General features: G+C 34.0%; 1 protein-coding gene across 1 annotated transcript; it reads right to left on the bottom strand.

The window, feature by feature from the left end:
- On the bottom strand, positions 1 to 26,720 carry LOC141456630 (uncharacterized). The gene is made up of 3 exons (XM_074132746.1): positions 26,486 to 26,720; positions 9,196 to 9,414; positions 1 to 948 (listed from the first exon to the last, which is right to left on the bottom strand). Exons 1-3 carry the CDS (start codon positions 26,622 to 26,624, stop codon positions 542 to 544), a joined length of 765 nt encoding a protein of 254 aa, XP_073988847.1. The 5' UTR covers positions 26,625 to 26,720; the 3' UTR covers positions 1 to 541.

Raw genomic sequence — 26,720 nt, 5'->3', positions numbered from 1 at the left:
TAATATACGAAGCTACCATTTTATTTAAAACAATAATGGATATTATTCGCACCTATTCGAATAAAAAGGAACAAAGAAGTTTGATGTCCTACGATGGTAAAAATTATTAAACCGTTTTAAGGCAATTAATAACCAAAACATAAAAGCTTTTCAAACCATGAAACCAAGAGGAAAAAGCAACTTATCTGAACGCCCAAAAATGTCTACTTGCCACGGTTTTTACTCTGGCGAGCTCCTGTCCTCCTGGTAACTTTATTAAGAATCCTGTTCTTTGTGCATATTTTATTCAATATAGATTCGAATTATCTATCCCATTACTGGATTTACAAACTATTTTCTTGATTCTTAAGACTATAAACTATTTAAAGAAATCAATTTTACTGGAAAAAAAATAACATTTTAATAACAAATTTCAATAATCTTTTTACATTAAATTTGATAGCGTTTTTCCGCTAAGCATTTTCGACTTTCTAAATCACAATTTGAGATAGGACCATATAAAAGTAATTTTATCAAAATCCACAGGATTCAATTTTTTGTTCTATATAAAAGGATAGGAAGGATAGGTCCTCGGCAAAGATCTTATCAACGTCTCTAATCTTTGCATTCTAGCAACGGCTGCATAATTCAATTTCTTGAGATCAGTCAGTTCTTGTGTTAACTGGAATTGTAGCCTAGCCGAACGATCCATAAAGGCGGCCATTTCACATTGTAATCCTACTAATTGTTTCTCTAGGACTACTTCCCTAGAATCGCCTGGTCTTGGAATGTCCACCCATGGACATGGTGATTTAAAAGGTTTCTGCGGTGGTAGAGGCGGCGGAGGTTGTGGAGTGGTGATTTCCTCTTTTTTCATATCTTTAGGTGGTTTTGGAGGCTGTGGTTTTCTATCCTTGCCGCAAGGTTGTCGTTTTTCCAGAGGTGGTGGTACAAACTCGGATACAAGTTCTGGAAATAATACGTGAATAATAAGTGAAAAAAAGAGAAAATGAAGGATAAATTTTAAAGGCTAAAACAATCAAAATTAATGAAACTAACAAAGAAACCAGCGTAAAATAAGGAATTAAAAATATAGTAAAACAGGAAGTTAAACTAGCAGCATATTCCATAATAAGAATGCAATAAATAATGCAATAACACGTTGAACGCTGCAATACTATTCAAGGCGGTAACAGTAAAAAAAAAAAAAAATAAAGAAAAAAGTTTCGACCTTTTATAAAATCTTACCACGAGGAAGTCTTGAATTATGTTAAATTTTTGAAAAATGTTTTTTGTGACGGAGAAATATATATTTTTCGAAAAATATATATTTCTTTATTGTTCTTCATTATTTTTGGTGACTGATTCATAGTTTCAAAAGGAAGAGAAAATAATTGCCATTTCAGTCGTGATACATTTATTCTGCCGAGCTTTCGACCTAGGTACTAGATCATCTTCAGGGCTAGTTTACATAGTAATATTTAGTGCTGCACGAGACCGAGACGAGGCGAGACTTTATGCAGTCTCGATCTAGGTCTCGGTCTCGGTCGCTCAAGTCTCGGTCTCGGTCTCGGTCTCGTCGAGATATCTCGGTCTCGGTCTCGGTTTTTTGAATTTTTGTTTAAGTATTAAAAGCGGTTTGCTATTAATAATCTTTTCAAAACATGTTATTATTTTCTAATAATTATTTTAATTTATATATTGGTAATGAAAATGTGTGTAAAAGAAGACAACTACTTACACTTCAATGCATCATATATTACTATTACTGTTATATATCTTTAAATAATTTCAAAAAGATGTTAAAAACGCGCCAAATGAAAGACCCAAATAACATATCTGCCTGCTATAACAAGTCGATTCGTGAAATAAAAAATACACCTCCCAACAAACTTCCCGCTCCATTAGTTATGGCTGTTGGTGAAGATAAAGAATCTGATGATTCACCTTTTGACGACGACGACGACTGCATCAATATTTTTGTACCATTTGCTCAAAAATCAGCAAATATCACCGAAGAATGGAAGACAGAAATAATTAATTACACCAAATTAGACCAAGCACCAGTAGACGTTGACATTTTAGAATGGTGGAAAACACTTGAGAATTCCTTCAAAAATTAGTCTAGAATGGCGAAAGATATTTTTAGTATCTGTACAACTTCAGTGCCATCGGAAAGATTATTTTCGCAAGCTGCGATGATAATGACCAATAGAAGATCTTCTCTAACTTCTGACTCAGTAAAAGCTCTTTTATGTATCAATGCTTGGGCAAAGTGTATCTTAAAAACGAAAATTTGTGGCAATATTTTTTAGGTGCATAGATAGTCTTTTTTTTCAAATTCATTAATTCTAAAATATAATTTAAATAATATCTAAGTTCAAAGTATTAGATTATTAATAGTGAAATTTATGAAATTGAATGAATGATATGAATAGTGAAATTTAGTGAATTTATGTAAAAATTAGGTAATTCGAAGGGGGCTGTCACGGTAGCCGAGCGGTGCGAGACCTGCGAAGCTAATGTGTATTGTGGTACTGGGTTCGATTCCCGGTCTTAGGCCTTGGATTTTATTTAATGGTTAATATGAGAAATTTACAGTAAAGTATGTTTGCTAGTCGCCTCCGTCCGCGACACCTAATTGGTAGTTGGACGTAAAGCCCCGCCTGAAAAAATAGTCGATTACTTTACTTTGCTTACTTTACTTATGTAATTCGAAGTCAAATAGATGTAGTAATATTGAACATATATAATAAAATCGTATCTTTTAATAATTAATTCAATACTCGTAATGATTATTTATTAATAAAGAACACAATTTTATAATTTTGTAGCTAAAAATTAATATTTGAAAAACCGAGATTTCTCGACGAGATATATATCATGTCTCGATCTCGGTCTCGGTCTCGGTTGCTCAAGTCTCGTCTCGGTCTCGGTCTCGGTCTCGGTACCGAGACCGAGACCGAGATTTGTCTCGTTTCTCGTGCAGCACTAGTAATATTTTTACATTACAGGGTTGATGTGTCTTCTGTCTTGTCTGTTCATGGACTGAATGTCAGTGCCACACTCAGTCCATGAACAGACAAGACAGAAGACACACCAACCCTTTAATGATGTAAAATATTACTTTGTAAACTAGCCCTGAAGATGACCTAGTCCCTAGGTCGAAAGCTCCGGCAGAATAAATGTATCACGACTGAAATGGCAATTATTTTTTCATCCTATATTTTATTAATTGAAATTTTCTAGGTTGAAATTATTGCAATAGTTCTATTGACAATCTCATTGAAACTATTTATTGTGGTGTTTTAAATCGATTATTTATTTATTTATTTTTTATAGATCGAGCTTTCTCATTAATCGAAGTTGTAGGTTTTTTTGAGGGGGAGAAGAGAGTAAACATTATCTTTTATTTCTTTTGTAAATTTTTAATTAGAAAACTGCTTTAATGTTCCATTCGTAGGTCTTAAACAAAAATTGGTTTTTGGTTCGTCCACCATTGATGGGATCCATCAATATTACTTTTGAATCTTGATGTTATCAACAACTTTTAGTCATCTTTTGGGTTGTCTCATTTTTGTTTTTATAAATCAGTAGCTCGGCGGTACACAACACTATGTCACATTCTTAATTTTTTTTACAGAAGAGCAAATGAAAGAGGTTTTTCGCGTTTTTTTCCTTACTTATAAGACTACGGGAGTTATTTTGCTTAAATCTTTGGTGGATAATACGTGACATAGATGCACCATAATGGTGATGGTTGGGTAATAAAAAAGAAATAATAATTTGGTAATTTTATGCCGGGCTTGGTTGATGTAAAACAACGTCAACAACAACGTCTTTCGGTTTTGGGAGGCTTTGTAGGGGCAGGATTATGGGGGGGGGGGGGTCTGAATTAAAGTAGTAATATTTCTGTAAATATAATTTATTTATTGTTCCACGATTCATGAATTCAATGCTTGACGTATTGTGGAAATAGGTGTGTTTTTGCTTGACGTATTGTGGAAATAGGTGTGTTTTTTGGTATTTGTATCCTCTTGTTTTCGTTCTTTTGTCTTCCTTCATCAGACATATATTTACCAGGATTGGTCTTATATTTCAGTAAAACAAAGTTACAAGAACTTGCTGTGGTAGTTGTATAATATTTAAGGCGTGGTCTATTTTTCACCCAGTGAGTTGTTTGCCAAGTTGTCACGTGTACCTATCTGTAGATTGTGCGCTATTTTCCTAGAAAGAACTACGATATAGCAGGCGAGTAAGATTTGACATAACCACCTTCTCTAGATACCAGTTTGAAGTTCATGGACATAAGTTCTAGTTGCAACTGGTCAGATCTACTTCAACTAGCCCGGTATTGTGCCGATAACAGCCGGGACCTACGTCTATTCGGTTCTAACATTATGGAAACGTTTGGGATGGTCTAGTTTCTCCTAAAGGGTTTTTTTTTAGGCGTTATCAGATAAATAATTGGCTCAAATTTTGAATTTATCCCTTCTGAGGTTTGAATTGGGGCCTGGAGACTTATCCTTCAATTTATCCACTTCCTGATTTCTATTATTTTGTGTCCTTGCATAATAATCTTTAACGGAACTGTGTGCTTTTCCTTATTGCTTTTGCCTTCCAATATATTTCTTTTGATTACAAAAATAAGTCAATAATAAAAATCACATAACTTCATTTAACGATAACGAATATCATTTAACGATAGTTAACATGAGTGAAACTGCCAGATAAAGATTGAATTTTAAACATTCTCGCTAAATAATGTTTTAATTTTAAATCGTAATGCTTTCTATCAGTTCCAATCCTGTCGTACAGCCTCTCGCCTTCTCTTTCATTCCTGGCAATCCTCCACTCTGACTGAATCGCCTGAAACTCCCTTGAGATCTGGAGATCATCGACATAATCGATTTCCTGTAGAGAGTGTTACCGCTGGGTAGTTTCTATCTCTCCTGTTCTTCACGCCCCATTTATATCTTCACCAATCATATTTTCTTAATGTATAATATATTTATATACTAATTGCACTCTACTAATATAATTAAAATAAGAAATAGTCCTAATTTACTCTCTTTTCCCATCAAATACGAAACTGAAGCCACACAATCTTATTTTACGGGCAGGTCAGATGTTACACTGTATAGTTTCCCTTACTTTTTCCATTTGACCTCCAAGGGTTAGCTATAAAAAAAAAAAAATAGTACAAGGGCATATCAGTGCGCCAAATAAAACTATAATATATCCCGAACATCATGGAATCGTTGGAGCACCCTAGCAACTGTTACAGGATCTGGGAAAATCTATTTTATTTCCAAGGAACTCCTATCTTTTAGCTTTACTTTCATTCAAAGGAAGATTCTTCAATTTTTTCAGTAAAACTTGTTGTTTATATAATGGGGAAAATTTTTAGCGAGCTACATTCCTGTAGTTCGTTTTTGTTTTTCTTTTTTTCATGTATTAGTTTTTTTTTCCTCTTCTTAATTAAGATAATGCGCTGTAGAGCCTGCTTCAAAGAAGAATTAGTTTTCACGACTTCATTTGATTTTCGTTTTCAAATACAACACTTTCTTGTTAAGATTACTAAAATACAAAATTTTATTTGGCCGTTTCACAGTAATCGAACTATGTACTGACATTACATTAAATTTTATATAAACTTTAATTTCCACTTATATTCAAACTAGTAAGAGAACTTCCGGTGATTTTGTTGATTTTCGATTCAAAATTTACACCGGAAATGACCATTTTGATGTTTGTTTGGAGCAGTGAAACTAAAAAAAAAACAAAAAACGAATAACCGCGGTTTGAATTTGAAATTCAGATCGGTTGCCATTTTGAGCCCCGAATGATAAGTATTTAATGCGATAAGCTTTTAGATAAGATCTATTTGCACTCATGTAGCATTATAAATCATACTTGGAAGCATTTTTCCCCAGAAAATGCTTTTTAAGGGGGTAATAGGAGGGAGAGGGTGGGAGAGATTAAGTGAAAGGATCATTTTACTAAATAAATTTAGTATTTTAGAGGTTTTCGTAGCCTAGATAATTGAAGTACATTTACTAGGTCGATGAGAACTTTATTACAGTTAGTGGTGAAAGAAAAACCACCCAAGAAAAGGGCGCTCTAAAAAAAGAAGAAGTTCAAGAACCTTAAAGGGCTGAAAAAAGCCAAAGAAAGAAGAAGTCACGTGTAAACTTATTTTTCTGGGGAAAATTTATTATTTTTTTAAATTATTCAGAAGTTGAACGTGGAGAGAAATGAACGATTATCAACTTTGATGACCAACGTTTGCCCACTAAGAGAGGGACTTGAATGAACAAGTAACCATGGAAACTTAGACTGAAAAAACATGATCGGAAGTAAAATATAAAAAAACGTCTAATTTTCATTCATCACTATCTCTTTCTCATTTTAGAACGATTTAAATTACATATCCTTAAATAAAACAAGTTTTACTTGAATGCCATAAAAAAAACACAGGTAAAAAACAATAATAATTACCTTTAAAGTATAAAACAAGTATAAAAATCAGTAGTCTCGGATAACTAGGAAAAGATAGAATCATACATTCAAATAAATAACCAGTGCAGTTCACTTGAAGGTCGACAAGAATGTAGACAAGGCTGAAATGGTACGGCAACGACTGTATAATTATTTAGCTAAAGTTATTTATAGCGTTCATTTGTACGATTTCTTTAGAAACGTTCCACGTTTCATGTTCACGTTTCTCTTAACCGGAAAATGAAAATTGTAAGGAGGGGGGATCCAAAAATCTGAAGGTTGCTTTAATTTTAGTTTTTATCACGAAGTTAGCAACAATATTCATTGATTAGATTTGCTAAAATTCAGAAGTTCAGATGAAAATTTGTGACGAAAACTGGTGAAGGAATAAAATACTAAGACTCTGATGTGACTTCTGCCTTGTCTGTTCAAGGACTGAAGACAAGACAGAAGACACATCAACCCTTTAATGATGTAAAATATTACTTTGTAAAACTAGCCCTGAAGATGACCTAGTCCCTAGGTCGAAAGCTCGGCAGAATAAATGTATCACGACTGAAATGGCAATTATTTTTTCATCCAATTGAAACTATGAATCAGTTACCAAAAATAATGAACAACAATTCATTAATTTTTGCTAGATTCGTCCAATTTTTTTAAAAAAGTTTGTTTTTAGCGAATCTTTTCTTTAGCGAATTCTTTCCAGTGAACCGAATACTCTTTTTACAGTCTCTCAATTCAATCTGGAATCTTAATTCTCTTAGCCAGCAAATGGTGCACTATCCTAGCAACCAGAATACATACATGCCGTCTCCCTTAAACGAGAATGAGGTCCAAAGAATCATCAAAAATTTTAGTATATTTTAGTAGTAGAATTGTGACGTTGTGAACATGTATAATCTCAAAATTCACTATTTTTTCCAAGAACGAATTTTAAATATTCGGTAAGAAAGAAAAAAAAAAAGTCTATGGGCGTTCCACAATAGATTTATTGTCTGACAATCATTTAAAGCGCCCCTGAGAGAAAAGAGAAACTGCTTGAGCGTAAAAAGCTTTCTTTACTTCCGTCTTTTTTGCTCGTGTCTAACAATGCACAATAGATGCCATGCAATGCACGTACCTTCCCACCTACGAAGGCTTTCAGGAAGTAAAAGCTTGCACCACCCACCACCCGACTTTACCCCATCCAACACAGACAGCGTGGGTGGAGGGAAAATGGAATCGTGAGAATGGATTCACATACACAGGAATTGTTATGTTTACTCACGTTACTTTTTATTTTAGGTACTTCCGGCTAGTGAATAGACGGGCTGCATCTTTAGTTACGAGATTAAATATAATCATCTAGGTAACCAATTATTGTGTGTAGTTGATGATGTTCTTAAAACTTTGGATGTATTTTCTAAACGTTTAACTTGGTCACAGCACTAAAATAATTACTGTATTTTGATTCTCCAATTTGACTTTTCATTAGAAATATCCATTTGAAGATCCCTGAGTCAGAAAAAGAAATTTCTACTAATAGAAAATAGCAGAAATTTCAAATTTAACGTTTAGCTCATCCAATCACATTTTGGATATTCTTAACCTTGGACATTATTTCTATGCAGCATCCTATCGGCCATATAAAAGATTTGTGTACCTGCAATTTTACATGTTTGCACAGCCATCTGAATCGAAACAACTTTTCTGAACAACATAATATTATGTTAAGTAGCATCAATTACAGCGATCATTTCCGATATTATCAAAGCCAGCTTCATTAATTGCAGCTAAATATTCAAATAAATTTATCTTCACTTCTCTGTCTGGGTACTTAAGGTTTCCATTTAAATAGGTTTCAAATTTCTGCAATCAGCACAAACTCTTTGAAACATCATTTCGTCTACGTAAGTCTTACACTCTCAGCGAGATGATTCCCATATGTTGCCTCATGGATTCAAGCATGTCACTATTTTGTGCTAATTCAAGCCAAATATTAAACTAAATTACGCTACTCATAACTTGATCCAACCTTATTCGTTACTAATAATTATTTTTTTCCAAACAGCTTTAATGATCTGCCATTATTTACTATTAAATTATTACAGCTAAACATTTGAATATGTCAAGGTTACTGTCTTTTGGGAGAGGTCTCATTTAAAGCACTTGATCTAGTTATCTTCGCTAAATCTCGTTCTCAGTATAAATACATTTATATTTTAACCTCCTAAGACTTGTTTAAAAGATTAGCGTCATATTTTGTCCGTATTTTAGTTATAGTGGTTCCTATTTCAGCACCACAACTAAAATTCTGTTCTAAAACCAATTTTCTTGACAAATTTCTCATCGTAAAGAAGGGATTAGCTGATTGGTTAGCGTATTCTGGATTCCAGCGCGTAGATCTCGGGTTCGAATGCTGCAGCTGACTCTTAGATTTTTCCTCTTCCTAGAAGCTTCTTACAGCTCACTTCTTACTGTCCGGTGATAGGCAATGTTGCCTGCAATCAAAGAACACTGTCCAAAAGCCGGTAGTGCTCTTTAAAAAAAAAGAACTCTGGTTGCCAATGATTTGAGTTGTTGACGTGCTTTAAATAAATTAATAAAAACCATCAGATCTTTGTCATCAGCTGTTTGATAAAATTACATGTGACTCAGGACAATAACAGTTCTCTTGTCAAAATTACGTGAAATTTTCTGAAAAACTAAAAGAAAACATAAAAAAAATCCATCTACCTGGCACGATCCATTCTGTCAACGGATGTCTGTACATCCTTCCCAGGTGTCTGATACTGGCTCGATACTTTAGCTTGTCACCGGATGTAAGCGATAACTCAGGCGATTCATAAATCCAGTGATTTCCTTCCGGTTTAGTGACATTTCCGCCAATCCATTCAGCGTCCTCTGTATCGTTAACACTGGTTTCAAATTCGAAATTTTCTACACCACAAGAATCTGTAAGAAAAATAAGAAAGAAAAAATTAATAATTGTTTGGGTATCCATATTAAAGAGAAAATTTGGGTACTATATGACAGTCTTCTTGAGAAAAGATACATTAAGTTGACTTACAGGTTCTTTCTTCTTTCTCTTACTAAAGGTATGGAACTGTGGCGGTAATGGTCAAATTTTTATTAGAGTTTTCATCGTGAAAATCCGTTTTGAGAACCATAGTGAGCAAGAAAACTGATTTTGGAAAATAGTAATGTATGTCTCTGTGTGAACCAGATGACTAGATAATTGTCCATTAGTGAGGGCACTGATCGGCTGAAGGCCAAAAGTACACACTGACATGACGATGGACATCCAACGATAACAGAAATATGCCATTATAGCAGGTGGTTCACGACTGCCACACTAGACAGTCGACGTTACGAACGCTGTTGGTCGTGGGACAACCGACGCTTCAAACGTCGTGGAGGATTTGTTGGGAGAATGGAGATTGAAAGGGCTTGGACTAAAGGATTCATGTGAGGGGATAGTTAGGAATGGAATTTTAGGTAACAGGATTCGGCCATGACAGTGTCGAAGGGAATTTTAAGGTCATTGAGGACTGTGTGGTTAGAGACTTAGGGTACGTTCACAACGGAGCTGTGAGCATAGATGATAGCGGAGATGATAGCAGTGATGCATCAGCGCTTATAGAATAACCTAGTACATTCTTATGTGAGCGTGCACAACGAAGCTTCGACTAGTGACACATACTCGCTGGTATAAACGAGCATAGATGATAGAATTGAATTTTTCATTTTTCTGCTAGCTGAACTCCAGTATCGGAGCTTCAAAATGGAGGTAGAAAAATTAATTAGTGCTGTCTTTACTCATTATTTTTGGTTATTATTTTATTATTTACTTTTAAACAATATTTTGTTTTTTAAATCGTGCTTACATTTATTTTCATGTGTATTTATTTGTTTTTCCTCAATATAACCTTACCTCAGAGTTATCACTAGTTTTTCTTCTATGGTTATAGGATTTCCATGACAATTTTTCCTACGTTTTCTTAATTTTGACCTTATTTTTTCTAAAATATAGTCGAATGTGGGTGGACCCATCCTCACATATTCAAAAAAACGATCCGGATAATTTCTAAGTTCCTTATATAAATAGTGAAATTCGCCCAAAGTACTTCGTTTTTTTATTTATGGTATGTACATGATATTTTCTACATCTTTTTTTTTTTAAATATACCATTTCGTTGCTGGTGAACATAAAAACTCTTCTTCACTACTCGACATGTTGCATGTATCACAGCTCCGTTGTGCACACTAATCAGCGATTATATTTTACTCTATCAGTTATCATCTCTGCTATCATCTATACTCACAGCTCCGTTGTAAACGTAACCTTAGAAGGGCTTTGAATTGAAGGGATTGGATACGATAAAGGTTCGAGTGTTTGGCTATCCCGTACAGTTCTATTCCGTATGCCCATATAGTGACTGGCAGTGAGTAGTACAGCTGTCTTTTATTACGTAACGTCAGTTTCGAACGTTTGTCTAGTAGTTTTTTCCATCTATTATTGAACTCACTTCGTTCTAGTTAAGTATGTGGATTCCAGGTTAATCGTTTGACGAGGTAAAGTCCAAGGTTACGAACTTTTGTAACGGTTGGGAGAAAAAATATCAAAAGAGAAAGCTACAGGAAGCTGAAACGCTGTACTTAGATTTGGTCTCACCAGGAGAACCGGACTTAGTGATTAAGATTCCTAAACCGGATTTAACACTTTACTAAATAGAGTTTCCCTTTTTTCTTCTAGAGGTTATTTCTCTCTAAAGCACCTTTTCAGTATACTGTACGGCTTTATGTCTAGTATTAACTGTGTTTCAGAAAACCTAAGTTAGAAAATAATTTAACAAACGGAAGTAGTACTTCACTGAAAAGATTTTTACTGTACCACATATGTACATTTAGATCTAAAACTTGTATCTAAATAATTAATCAAGGAAATTCGTATAAGGAGAGAATTAAAAATATTTTTTTGTAATTCGAAATTGTAGAGTAGACAATATTTCTAAAAATTGTCCTTGAGCCAGGACCAGTTACTAGGTCCAGTCGCCTATTTAGTAACACACGATGACGATGGATAATATATGAAAGTAGATTATACAATAAATGATAAATTTAACTTTTTAGCGATACGGCACTATTTATTTATTTTTTTTTAACGAACGATTGTGAAATTAAGGTGAAACGAAGTTAGCAATGCTTCTTACGGAGACCTTGACATGGGATTGCAAATTGCCATGAATTAAATTAACCTATTGCTCTACCTGGGAGTAGCCGTAGCTCTATAGAAGTAAGCTAATATATGTCGGGAATTAAATCTATGTAACAAATTAAACTAACAAACCTGTTTTCAAGTAAACTAAACACAGTCTGTAAACTATAACCTATAACTTGACTTCCAATTATAAGCCAGCTTTTACACATTTGACATTCTTTATGGAAATTGCTTAGTAATAGTATAACTATACCTAAATGTTACTTCTGTATTTAAGTAAATGTTAACACTCACTTTAGTATGACTTTCTATATACATATAAATCTATATAAATATATATAAAGTAAATTAATCGCCTACTTTATATGTTAGGCTGAGCTTAACATCGAACTACCCAATAGATATCTTAGACGGGGACGTAAGTTTACTCTTTACTATTAACAAGTTTTATTTTTAAACAAAAAGTAGCTACACACGACATTCTCCAATTATTATATCAGTGAATCTACAAATAGCGGATACATCAAAGCAACTCTATTTTGTTCAATTTCCTGGCAGAAATGGAAAACTGCTTTTGGACATATGAACGTTGCAATCGAGCGGTTGCGCTTTGAAATCTTTGGACTCTTTGAGACCAAAGGAGATGGTAGCGCAAAAAAGAACTCGTAGGGAAAGTCTCTCAACCTCTTTAGTAGCGGAGGTTTCGTCTACTAGATCCAAAAAAGGATCTAGATCCAAAGCTGGTACAATAAGTCTCTTGTGGCTACGTGGACGTATGTCATAGGTCCCGTCCGTCCCGCTTTTTCTATCCTATTCTTGGACAATTACAGCAAGCTTCTTCCTGAAGGAAATATTAAATATACGATTTTTTTTTTGTTTTCTTTAAATTTTCTCTGTGAAGGAGGGAGACTTTACTTAAATTATCTGTTAATTTTTCTTTTTCAACTTAATTTTTCACGAATTTTCCTTTGCACACACACATATCCATTTGGTAATGAGATTTTTTCGCGCAAATTCGTATAATTACACAACCACATCCATTTGTTCCGATTCCCTTTTCAAACACATATGAGTTTAGGAAGTTGAACTTTATGTGGACTCCTCATTGAGAACTTGACCCAATTAGCTCTTGAAAGCATTAAGAGTTTAGTGAAATTTGTAAAACATAAATTCAGGTGTAACTCTTTAGTGGTTACATTTTGAGGTAGCCTTTTAAAATAAATTAAATTGCACTTCTTTATTAGCGAACACTTTCATTTGGGCATTTCTCTCTAAAATGTCAGTGGATCACCTTCAACTTTCAAACGATAATGTTTCAATTTTACTTAGTTTTGTATTTATTTTATTTATTTATTTATTTTTTTGCACAAAATATTTTTATTTAATTTTTTTAAGCAGCATTATCAAATACAGTTTTAGAGGCCATTTATAAACAGATGTCCGATCAAGGTCCTCCATATGAAATATAGAGCAATTATATTCCGAATAACTGTAACATTGCTCATTACTTTAGTTTTTGTTTTAATTTTATCTAAATTGAATTTCATTTTATAAGATATTCTTATAAATTGCAAAAGCAGCACTACAAAAATGGCAGACAGATTACAATAATGGTGATAAATGTAGATTCTATAAAACTATGGCAGATCAGTTACCTAGACAACCATGGTTTAAGGGAACTGTCACTAATAAATGGGTTGTTACGACAATAAGCAGAATTGAGAGCGAACCACGCGGTGTGCGGATCGTATCTACACAGGATCAACAAAAGGCCCTCCTCCTCTTTGCGTAGATTGCAATGAGGAGGAGGATTTCAAACATGTAATAATGATATGTCCACGTTATGTGGTAGAAAGGAAACGAATGTTTGACGATATATACAGGTATTTAGATGCACCATTTCGCTACGAAGACATTATATTCTCCACCAACATTTATGTGCTTAAGTCGATAGCAGAGCTAGCAATGAAATATGAATGTATTTAAAAGCTATAGCCGAATTAGAATGAATGGAAGAAAATGCTTAGAGAAGGATTACGTGATTTTTAATTTTGGTTAAGCTATAAGGATGGCAGGAGCACAGAGTGCTGCTCCATCCATTAGTTGTAAGGATTATGTTGTAAATAGCAGTATATAGTAGAATGATGAATGTGTGAAGCGAATGTATTTGTAGGTAAGAATGGAGAGTGAGTGATATTCTAGTGATAAGCACCTAGACGATGCTGGCTGTATGGCGGAAGTCGATGCCAAAAAAAGAAAACAAAAGAAGATATTTTTGTCAAAATTTATAATTTTTCATTCGGTTTTCTTGGAAAAAGGAAGTATTGGGATCATATCGATTATCTTCAAATTATGTTTTCGACTGAAATGAGCCTTTTGTAGTCCTCTGAATACGGTATGTGCACGCCTATTGGTTTTAATGATATATAATAATGTACTGCGAGACATTTAAGATAATTTTGATGCTGGACAAAATCCATAAATATCGCCCTCAAATCCTCGATATCTAACTCAAAATATGAGAGGATTTTAGGGCAGATAACTTCTCAGTGTTCCTTCTAACATATAAACTGCTTCTTTGGAGGAAAATCTAGTAACTGCTCAGGTTTAAATATATATTTTTTTTTTTAAATTTGAATAAACGTTTTTCTAAATATTATTTATTATAAAGTTGCGATTTAAAAGCTCTCATTAAAACCGTCTCATTTAAAATGTAAGTTTGAACTCAGAAACAGGATAAGACTCATATACCACACTACGTATAATTAAATTAAAGTTATGATTTTGATTGTGATTTTTAAGATGTGGTAAAGTTACAAAATTTTAGGTGGACGCTAGAAAATAATTTGATTCTCAAAATGGGGCGGTAGACGAAATAAGTTTGGAGAACCTCTGGAATAGAGGTTGCCGACTGAGTCAGTGAAATTGACAGTATCAATTGCTGACTTGAACTTACATTTCTTGAATTTCACGTTTAAAGTTAACAGCCTTTAATGTTAACGAATTTAAAGTGTATATACCTAAGCTTCTATTTTTTTTTTTAAATTAATTTAAAGCATTCTTCTAAAATGAGTGTTTCTGAGTTTTGAAAAACTAACAATAATTACAAAAATTGTGCGAATGCTCTCAACGGACTTTTCTCTTTTAGCGTTTGTTTCTTCAGTTTCGACACATTTACGTCAGTCCAGTAATAATAGAAAGTGAACAATAGAAAGCATTTTAAAAAAAGAACAATTCCCCCCGATTAGAAAGAAACAGAGTACATACATCTAAACACCTCTTGATAAACACACCAAATTATATACAATCTATTCTGACAAGACTGAAATTTTGGCAAAATCACGAGCGAGTAAAGTACTGACGAGATCAGTACACACGCGATCTACTTTCACTGGACGAAGTAAAATTATATATTTAGTAGTTTAATTCAATTACATTTCAACGATCTATTCAAAAGCGTTCGCTTTCTAGCAGCAAAATCTTGTTGGATTTGACTTTTTTTGCTTTCTTCTATGTCTAAGTGGGTGGCTCTTAACTTAAGTTAAAGAAAAAACCGCAGGAGCTTTTCTAAGAGTTTGGATGTTTGCAGGAAACTCTGCTGGATCGTTCTTAGTAATCAAAATACGTCAGCCGGAAGTAGCAATGGATTTTTCACTTTTTAAAAAAACATTTCCGTCGAAAATGGATCACCCAATTTTTCTTTAAACTTTCCATATCCGTTGGTACTTATGTTCAACTACAATTTTCCAGAAAAGTTCGATCAAGGACTCAAAGAAGCGGAGAGGTAAGTTAAAAGTGCCATTTCTATGTAATGTGCAGTTTTTTAATCTGGTTTATGCAGGTTTTGAAGTTTGTACTTCTAGTCAACTTTTGCTAGGAGATCATCTTAACAGAGTTCAAAGCAAACTTTTTTAATACTTCAGTTAGCGTCAATAATTTAGAAGAATAGAATAGAATAAGTATTTATTATAATAAATATATACATAAAATAAGTACAGAAGTGTAGATGTATAATACATTTTAACCTTCTTATCTAGTGAGGAAAGAGAAAAGTTAGTTGAGGAGGATAGGAATGCAGGGAAAAAAGGAGAGGAAAAACCTGCAGCTAGTGTAGAGAGTTAGAGTAGGATATGTTTTAGTCTTCTGTGTCCTGTATGTTATAGAAGGATCTGTAGGGGAGGCTATGTCACGGCAGAGTGGATTAGGATGACAGTCTAGGATGGAAAGGAGTTTGAGCAGACGATTTTGGATATAGGAGTGTACCAGAGGATAATGGATGCAGTCTCTGTGGAGTGAGTCAATTCTAGTGCGTCGAGGAGAGTCTGTTGCGAGTCTGAGAAATTTGTTCTGGGTTATCTGAAGTTTCTTGATGTTGCTACTACAAGCCTAGGCTCCACAGAGACTACTTTGTAAAGGAGTAGTTTGTTAGTCACAGTCATTTTGGAGTCACGTGAGAGTAGAGAGGAAATAGCAGTCGTACAGCCAGTTTGCTTGCGTTTACTTTGTCCTAAACGTGTGTAGTGAAAGTTAGTTTGTTTTCCAATGTTAGGCCTAGGGTACTTAACGTGGGTAGACCACGGAATGAGAGTGTTATTATGTCTGATTTGTCGCTTAAAGGAGGGTCTACGTTTGGTGAAGAGTATAGCGTTAGTCTTATCGTGGTTTATTTTAATTCTCCCCCTTAGTGCAGAATTTGGTTAGTCTGTCTATTGCAAGTCTATTGGTGATGGTGTCCATTTTAGAAGTTTTTCTTGGCCAATTTGGTTGAATTTTATAGTATTAATATTGATTAATTATTTTAAAAAATATTCCATTTGAAATACCTCTCTTAATTGTTTTACATATGGCTTGATTATTACATTGTTTTATCCATTAAAATTGGCACAGCATCCTCAATACATAAATAACTACGGTTCAATCATTCAATCGAATGATTAATTAATATTTCAATTGAACTATTTTTAATTATTAAATAATCTTTACGCCTGACAGGAAATTCAAATCGTAGTTTCTGGTGCGTATTATCAAGTTATATGATTTTCAGTCTCGAATAATTTACAGAAGTCATTTAAAACGAACTTTTTGACCATAAGTGAGAGATTTTGTGAGAGATCATGAGGTTATATCATGCTCATCTTGACATTGAATGGCTGGAAGGTAATTGCAGGTACAACGATGGTATTTCTACCGGAAATGCTTGATTTTCAGTAAGAAAATACTATGGTTGGTTTCAATTTTTTTTTTTTAGGCGGAGCTTAACGTCCAACTACCAATTAGGTGTCATAGACGGGAAGCGGAAGCTCATACTTTACTACAAACAATTTTTTTCTAATAAAAAGTAGCGATACGCGTGATTCGAACTGGGGATCTCCTACTTACGAAATTGGGTTTTGTGTTTTCTATAAGAACTGAAAACTGATTACTAAGACACTACCTGGGGATGCAAAAAGAGGTTTTATTAAAATAGGAGGGCTAATTTACTGAACAAATTTTAAATTTTTATGTTCTGAGGAGGAGGCTTTGCCAAAAATGCTCCCAATTATTTTGTCTAATCTTTGATCATTCGAAATTTCTTATCCAGGAAATTAAGCTACATTTTATAGGGGATTTAAGTTAAACCCTTTTTTTTTAAGGGCTATTTCTGTAAATGCTTTTTTAAATTTTTTCTGAAATTTTTAGTTAGTTGCGAAAGGTGAGATTTAAATTTGGAATTTGTTGGGCCTATCTCTTTTAAATATTTATATTTTTTTTATATCATTATAATTTCAAAAAGAATGCAGTTGTCTGTTAGTTTAAAAATAATTTAGAGTCGGGGCCGTCCTGCAATTAGACCTTAAGTCTAACGGGCACTCAATATGGAAAATAGCCAGCAACAAAAGCCTTGTAACATTCAGATAGAAGCGATGCCTAAGGACTTCGACTTCCTCCCAGTGCTGCTCCAGAAATAGTTAAAAAGAGAAAGTAAAAATAATTTTACTTTACTTTACGATTGAAAGAGAAAGCGAGACAATAATAATTTGGAAAGGGGTTAGCTCAGCGTTTAGCTGGATGCTGACGAATTTTCCCGATTTCGAAACCATGGTTTCTGGCCCTTAGATTTTTCTCTTCTTAACAGCTTCTTACATCTCAGTGTCGGGCGAGGGACAACTGCCTGCAAGAACACTGTCCGGAGTCAATACTCTTTAGAAAGCTATCTGCGCCAATAACCTCAGTTGTTGAAGCGCCTTAAAATTATAAAAACTTATTTAGCAACATTTTATAAGAGAGCAATAATTCCTCTAATAGTCTATATTTAAACGAAGTTAAATAATTTAATCAGGTGGTAAAGTAAATATTTACCATAATGAGAGCAACTATGATCAAGTAATTACTCAGGCGATTTGGCTCATTGTAAGGTAAATTATCCAATTATTATACCTTGATTAATTAGTACTCAGTTTAAGGTAGTTTATTAATAGTTGCATTGTTTGCCCATTATAAATAGCATTAAGCCTGCAGCAATCTAATAATGTAATCAAACATAATGTAATCATCCACCTCCTGGTATGAGTTGGTCGTAAATAGGCAGTTCTTCATATTGTTAGACTACACTATGAAGATACCCTTGGCTATCAAATCCCTTTAAGAACATTATCTGGTTGCTGCCCTGAGAAAAAAACATCCAATGGTTCAAGAACTTGATGACTTTGGTGCACCTAAAATCACCAGCGGATCAGTTTAAAGACTCTGCACCTAATTTCCTCATAGTTCAAACAATCCATCATCATTATTTCATTTATCCTCTGCTTGACAGAGCCTACAAAAAACAAAAATCCGGCTGAAGCTGAATTTCACTTTAGGACACAGTGTTTAGTCCAGCGTTCAGGTGCCTTGAAAGACGCAGAAATAACTTACTATTAGAAGTCTGTTCGTACTTATCAGTGATTTTTTTTTTTTAGACTTGCAGCTCATTCAAAACAAAGTCGACATACATGCCTTCAGTTTGATCATGGGACCACAACGAGGCACCTTGCCCAAATCTAACTAGCTTCTCATTACATAGTGTCCTCCTCAAAATGTTCTGATATCCGGCCATGAATAACTTCGTAGAAGACGTTATGGACCCTATTTTAAGAAAATTTGTTTTGATATTAATGCAAAGAACTGTGTCTATTTCAATAGCTATCTTGTAAATGTGATTTTTCTACAAATGAAGATCAAGAAACTTTGCTATCTTTGTTGAGTTTGTTCTAAATTAATTTTAAGTTGTTGGCCTTTTGAGGGATTCTCATGATTTGTCTTAGTACACGCTGATTGATTCCATTTATATTAATTTAATTTACTCAAACCAATTAAATACCTCGATTTAAACCTCTTTATAAATTTCTTTAAATTATTATTTATTTAATAAAAAAGTAAAAAACAAAAATAGCTAAAGTGATCGCGACAGTGTACGACCATCAATCCACTAAAAAACAATCTCTTGGGTTTACATCATTTTTCACTGCATCATCAATCTTGAATCAAATATCATGGTAGCCGTGGCTGGGATTTTTTTTTTGGTTGAATAAAAAATTGAACCAATTCTTTTACTTCCTGTTATCTACCACCTGCCAATTAAATTTAGCCTTCGTCTTTTAAGTAGGCTGGAGAAATATTAAAAAAGTTAAGTTATTAATTTCGAATTAAGTTTTTTAATGAAATATAATTATATCGTTTCAATTTCATTTTTGATATTTAACAATCGTGATACGTATTATAGCTATGTATTGGTTCCTTATAACGGTCTCTGTGAAGAGCCTAGTTTAATACAAGTTCAGCTAGAAAAAAAAAAAAAATGATTGGCTCTGATAATATTAAAGTTGTGAAATTGAAATCGAAAACAAAAGAAAAAATAACTAAAATAAGTTATAGTTGCAACAATTACTTAAGAAAAATGCAACAAAGATTATCGAAATTCCAAAATAAAATTTGTAAATTTTTGTTAAGTAAATAAGTTATGTTTCTTCTCGAATCAAAGCGATTTGCTTCAATTTTAAATTGGCTCTTAAAACTATTCCCCCAATCCTACCCTTGGACTTAATATTAGTTCTTAAAGACAGAAGTAGTTGCTTTTTGGTCAAACTGGAAGCCAATTCTCTCTTTTTCCACTAAATTTTGCTTTCTGTTTCCCAAATTTAGGCAACCCTAGATGCTACATCTAGCACTGGCCTTAATATTAGTTCCTAAAGACAGAAGTAGTCGCTTTTTGGTCAAACTGGAAGCCAATTCTCTCTTTTTCCACTAAATTTTGCTTTCTGTTTCCCAAATTTAGGCAACCCTAGATGCTACATCTAGCACTGGCCTTAATATTAGTTCCTAAAGACAGAAGTAGTCGCTTTTTGGTCAAACTGGAAGCCAATTCTCTCTTTTTCCACTAAATTTTGCTTTCTGTTTCCCAAATTTAGGCAACCCTAGATGCTACATCTAGCACTGGCCTTAATATTAGTTCCTAAAGACAGAACTAGTAGCTTTTTGGTCAAACTGGAAGCCAATTCTCTCTTTTTCCACTAAATTTTGCTTTCTGTTTCCCAAATTTAGGCAACCCTAGATGTTACATCTAGCACTGGCCTTAATATTAGTTCTTAAAGACAGAAGTAGTTGCTTTTTGGTCAAACTGGAAGCCAATTCTCTCTTTTTCCACCAATTTTTGCTTTCTGCTTCCCAAATTTAGGCGACCCTAGATGTTACATCTAGCCTTGGTCTTAATATTAGTTCCTAAAGACAGAAGTAGTTGCTCTTTGGTCAAACTGGAAGCCAATTCTCTCTTTTTCTACCAATTTTTACTTTCTGCTTCCCAAATTTAGGCGACCCTAGATGTTACATCCAGCCTTGGCCTTAATATTAGTTCTTAAAGACAAAAATAGTTGCGTTTTGGTCAAACTGGAAGCCAATTCTCTCTTTTTCTACTAATTTATACTTTGACTAGAGTAGAACGCCATATTTATCAAGAACAACTTCGCAATTACCATCTGGAGGAACAAAAGAAACGGATAAATTAAGTTTATCAATTGAAAATGCTAATTAGATTGATCTTGTCTCAATGAAGCTTTTCCGACTCAAAGAAAAAACCGACCCTTGGAAAGCCTTCTATTTTTAACAACCAGTTAATTTTAGTGCGAACCAATTAGATCCTGTATCCAGTCTAATTACATAATAAGGAGTACATCTACTCAATTTTGTGGTTGCTCTTGATGAGTCCACATTGTATAATATCTAGGTCATCATAATGTCAAAGACTCCATAATGGAGCACAATATTTTGGGTCATTTTTATTAGGGATTTGAATAGGTTCATTTTTTTGTATCCCTAAGATTTCATTTTATATTTGCAAAACATATTAACAACCCAATAACAGAGATGGCCTTTTCAATTGGTTAGTTTTCAGCTTCTCTTAAAAATAGTGACGTCTAAATAATTAAAAATTTTAGACAATCTCCAATTTGGAAGATTAAAAGAAACAGTTCATAATCATATTTACAGCGTTTCCGTGGTAACAGCGTTAACTTAAATTGTATCTACGTAAGCATAAAAATCAAAATAGTTTTTTTAAATCAACTAAACGCGATCTAAACGAAACAAATACTTGACAACCTCTAAGGGATTGATCGTAAGGTGATCTACTTGCGACCTCTACTTTCACTTCTCTTCAAGTCAAAATCGCAATAAAACTGCAATTATTCATGTCGTTAAATAATTTATTGGTGTTTTTATATACTGTTGTTGATAATTGTTTTTCGAATATATACTTCCTCAGTAATTAGAGTTTTTATTACTTCTGATTGGTTGGAAGTTATGAGTTAGTTATAAACTTTATTATTACAAACTTTAGGGAGAGGCACAGTGTTGGAGTTATCGATTACCTCCACTTTATAATTTATTAATTTTTAAAGGATTCTATATCGAAAAATATTCTACCCACTTTCCAGTATTCCATCTAATGGGTATTCTGAACTGGGGAAACATTATTTAGTTGTACCATAAGTGGGACAAGACAAATCTTTGAGCAGATAGTGTCCTTACTTTCTTCCTTGAGAAAAGTCTGACCACTTCTTCAAAGAAAGGATTTCTAGCTCCTTTATTCCTATTTCTTATTATCTTAAGGACTTCCAAAAGTTCAATCTAAAATTTTTTTAGAATAGAATAGAATAAATATTTATTATAATAAATATATACATAAAATAAGTATAGAAATATAAATGTATAAAAACATTTCAACCTTCTTAACTGAGTGAAGAAAGAGAAAAGTTAGGTGAGGAGGAGTGGAATGCAGGGAAAAAAGGAGAGGAAAAACCTGCAGCTAGTGTAGAGAGTTAGAGTAGGATATGTAGGGAATAGAAGGATCTGTAGGAGGCTATGTCGCGGCAGAGTGGATTGGGATGACAGTCTAAGATGGAAAGGAGTTTGAGCAGACGATTTTTGGATATAGGAGTGTACCGGGGGATAATGGACGCAGTCTCCGTGGAGTGAGTCAATTCTAATACGTCGTTGAGAGTCTCAGAAATTTGTTGTTTTTTTTCTGTTATCTGAAGTTTTTTGATGTTGCTACTACAAGTCCAGGCTCCAATCTAAAATCTTGTTAATCGTCAGGGTTGTTTGTATTTATTTTTTTTCTTTTGAATCAACTCACGTTTTATACCATCTTTGCCCGAATTTGAGCAAAAATATGGTGAGTTTGATGCTCCTCTCTTATAAATTGGTGGTACATTTTCCTCATCACGTTTTCAAATGTTTTAGTCGGATACCTTCAGGGTGTTTCCTGGTTTCCCAATTATTTCTTGGATTGGGTCGGCTGTGATGCCAATACACCCTCAATAAAATAAATTCCTCCCGCACACTTACACACGTTCACGTAAAATTAAGAAAAGCATGTAAATTGCATCGATTACTAATTAACCATAAACAAATTTAAAAACGCCAAAAAAAAGTGGTGCATTCTATAATAGTTGTGAAACATGTTGAAACCTGTTTACCGTTCAGTCAACTTAACCTATTTAAAAGAAAGAAAAACAAAAATTTAAATTTTTCTAAACACTTTGAATTAATTTCATTTAGTATTGTGCAATTAGGTAATTTAAAATTGGCCCATCACCTGTCATGTCCCTGTAATTAGAAACGAGAGTTCAATGAACATGCAAAAGTTAAAATAAATTAGATATAGTTGTTTATTTTAATTTCATTTTAAGGTAAGACTTATTCTTCCCCAGTGAAGATAATGATCAAGGTTGTAAGTTTTAATGTATTGAACCAATCGATAATGAAATCGAGTTAATTGAACTGGTCAAGGCTATCGGAATTACGATTTCTAATCAAGATTGGTAAATACTCGATATTCGATCTGTAAAAAAGAAGAAACAAGATTCTCAAGGAAATCTAGAAAGGAAGGCTTAGAAACGGAGAGGAACAAGATGATTCAGAATTCAGAACATGTCAAAGGTTTGCTTTTTTAAGTTGCATCATTGTCCTCCATTAACCTTGGTTTTGCCACACGATTCTGACTCATAAGTTTAAACTTTATTCTTAAAGAACTCTAAATATAATGAATTATTTATTTTTAGATTAAGATTTCAGAACAAGAAATAAACAATTCTCAATGAAACGGTTCCGTTGGCGTTAAGGTATGTATATTAGACGGCGAAGTAGAGCCAATATTTGGCTCCAAAAAAGTTATTCTTGGTTCCGTAGTGGTGAGATAGAAGGGACTAAATTTTTAAAGATAAGTTTCTAGTCTGGGATGCTTGCTACTTACATTTAGGCCGATGGTTTGGTGGATAGTTAAGGATATCGTTAACTTTTAATCCAATTGCCGTATATTTAAGGTTGTGCAAATGCGGCTCTGTCAAAAGCGGTGCGTGCCGCCTTGGCGTACGAGTATGATAGCCTTTTCTAGTTAATGTGGTCCTCCCCGGGAAATCTTCGTGAATATAGGGGGTAGTGGGGGGTGTGTACAATACGAGGAAAGGTCATTCCAATCTGCTGGGTCTTCCAGCATAAAAGAGCCTTGCAAATATAATGTATGGAATAATAAGCCTTATTATTCAAGAAGATTTAGTTTGCTCACCCTGTAAGGGGTAGCCACTTCTTCAGGGATCTTGGCATCCCTGCAGGTATCCCCAGTCTAACAACACTGACAACCAAAAGATTCACACATTACACATAGAACCTGCAGAGTTAGTTGGAGACAGTTTCAAAGAGCTTGGAGGATATTTCGTGGTCTTGTACTCGTAGAAGAAGGGAATTGTGATAGTAGATATCTTAATCTGCTTACTTCCTGATATTGTGCTTCCAGGTATCTCCCTACAGAGCTTAGGGTTACCAAGTGGTTAGGGAGCTTAGGTGGTTACCAAGTAGGAGGGTTGTATATCTTCAAGAGAACGCTCCCGAAATTTTATTTTTAGGGCCAATATTAGAATATCTAGAAGGGTTTGGCTGGGAGGAGTTCCTAGCAGGGGTATGAAGGGTTTGAGGGCCTCACTTGGCACACTTAGGGACACAATAATACAATAATCTTGTAATAATTCACAGTGCAAATACCTACTCACCCAAAAAAAAATGACCTACTTTTGAGATAAATAACCCAAAATCACTTTCTTGGACCGCAGAATCCTGTAAACTTATATTTCTGGAGAAAACAAAGTTTCAAAATCCTCTCGATCGCAAAATACTGCCTCTTACTACGAATTAAAGAAATTGTTAAGCTTCGAGAATCAGAGATATCTTGTTCAATTTGCAGCAAATACTATAGAATTAGCTATTGTTGCGCTGACATCAATTCTAGGCTGACTGCTCGCTACAGCCTGATTCCTCTTTCACTTTCTTTATTATATTTATTTGTACTAGAAGTGTTCACAATGTATATAGTATATATACGTAATACATAATGCACAGCCTCTTATATAATAAAAAAAAAAAAAATAACGTAAATTTTAAAATAGCCAATAAATGTTGCATTCAATCTGGTTTTGTTTAACCTTGGCGATATATTTTGAAAACCGGAAGTAGGTAACGGTCACGGCCGGTGGTACAGTTCAAGGGACCGTCAAAAACTACTCTGCTGAATGAACAGCCGTCTTCGTCATTAATAAGTAATTGATACATTCAGTAATCTTAAACATATAATGTTATAATATCTATTTATATATTTAATGTATTTATACATACATATATTTAATCTAAAATTAAACCTTTCATAGATTATTTTACATTTGCAGAATTTAAACAATTTCACCATTAGTTGTGCTTGAATAAGGTAGGGTTAGTTTTACTTTTCTTCTAGTGGTAAATTTGGAAGTTGGGCGATTATTTTCTGGATATAACTAGTTTCGATCTCCCTTGATTTAGCAAGAAATGGTACAATGATTTACCAAATATGATAATTAAGTAGTACATAAAAGAAATCTCGCATTTTAGGAATCTCCCTTAATATAAGAAAATGATTTACGTAAAATCTATCAGCCGGAATAGGTCGGCTTACTAAGTGATTAATGATTTGCTTTTTGTCTCGATTTCATTGCATCCGGTATGAATAAGTTTGAGTAAATACGTTAGGAAGTGAAGGCTTGAGCCTTGAGACAGGATAAATTATAGTGTTAAGGAAGCTTGAATTTATCTAATCATGAATTCAAGGAATATTGAGATATTTATTGTGGGCATTATCAGAACTGAAGGTAGCAGAATATAAAAGATTCGTCTCCAGGATTTTGGATTGGAAAGACCATATTTTCTTGGCTATTTGAGGATTAAACAGATCTCCGCTGTTCTGCTCCTAGCTGTAAAACTGAATTAAAAAAAAAAGTTTTGTCGGTCTGTTCACTGTTAAGTCTAGTCAATAAAATCGTCTTAAATGGATGTTGTTACAGTGGGTATAACCTTATCCTAAATAGACGTCTACATCAAGTGTCTCTTCAAGATCTGTATGCTATTTTGGGGATGTTACCATAATTGTTTTTCCGTATTATTACGCTGGGATTTGCGCAGGATACCAAGATACGAGGAGAAATAGCACTGTGGAGAAGATGGTGCACAACTTCTTCTTTTGATCCTGGTTATATGGGATATGACTTTGGGAGGGGGCAGGGAAATAAAAAAAATAAATAACAGGATAACTGTGTGTTATTGAGAAATATATATCCACTTAAGGAAATCCCATAGTTGGAAAAAGTGGCTGTGAAGGGCTTACAGGGCTAAAACATCAGGTAGGGCTCAGAACAACAGAAGCTGCTCAAAGTAATCACAGTATTTAAGGACACTAAACCATCGCTCAGGACACTCAATCGCATCCAGACATTGCATTCACTCCCTGAGGATTCATTCTTACACTCACTTCAAGACCTTACTCTACTCGTCATTCAGTTTAGGCCAATTCTTTTAGAAATAGTTTATATTTAGTTTATCCCAGTTAGTTATTGTAATTTACACTCGTTCCTAAGTTAGAGTTATTGCTAGCCATTCTACTCTTGGCCAGTAATATTATCTTTTATTCTATTTCAACCCTTCAGCCTTCCTAATCAAACCCCAATATTCCGCTCGAGCCTATAAATTAATAGCTACTTTAATCTCCTTTTCGTGGCTGTACTCATCGACATCAACCTCATCTACAGCTAACAACAGACCCATACACAGACCAATTTTTAAAAATTACTTTTTCGTACTCTGCGGAGTTTAAAACGGGTATTTCCAGCGAATCCCTGCAGCTTTTTTCACTGTGACAATAAGAGAAAGCGGAAATTTCTGGCTTATATTATAAAATATAATTTAAAGAAAAAAAAAAAATTATTAAAACGCTACCTGGCAGATAAGCTCTGAATCCTCCTCCAATTCTAGCCTGCAGAAACGGATCCGGCACTAGATATAACTGCCCGGATACATAACCTCCTAAACAGAACAATGAAATTAACACCACCAACTGACCAGATCTAAGTTCCATGACTGTTCACGCCGTGTTGGTTAGATTATGTGTTATGTTTTAACCGATTGTAACAGTATAGTGTAAAGACTGTAGAAGACAACTCTCCCTTCCAAT

Source organism: Rhodnius prolixus, unplaced genomic scaffold (genome assembly GCF_049639745.1).
Source record: "Rhodnius prolixus isolate KJV_2025 unplaced genomic scaffold, Rpr scaffold_10, whole genome shotgun sequence".
Classification (NCBI taxonomy): Eukaryota; Metazoa; Arthropoda; class Insecta; order Hemiptera; family Reduviidae; genus Rhodnius; species Rhodnius prolixus.
Note: the sequence above shows the minus strand (reverse complement) of the source record. Positions and strands in the feature narration are given on the sequence as shown.

Coding starts and splice junctions, on each gene's coding strand:
- LOC141456630 (XM_074132746.1), bottom strand. CDS start 26,624: ATGGAACTTAGATCTGGTCAGTTGGTGGTGTTAATTTCATTGTTCTGT. Junction 9,415..26,485: donor ATTCAGAGCTTATCTGCCAG/GTAGCGTTTTAA, acceptor TTTTTCTTACAG/ATTCTTGTGGTGTAGAAAAT. Junction 949..9,195: donor GACAGAATGGATCGTGCCAG/GTAGATGGATTT, acceptor TATTATTTCCAG/AACTTGTATCCGAGTTTGTA.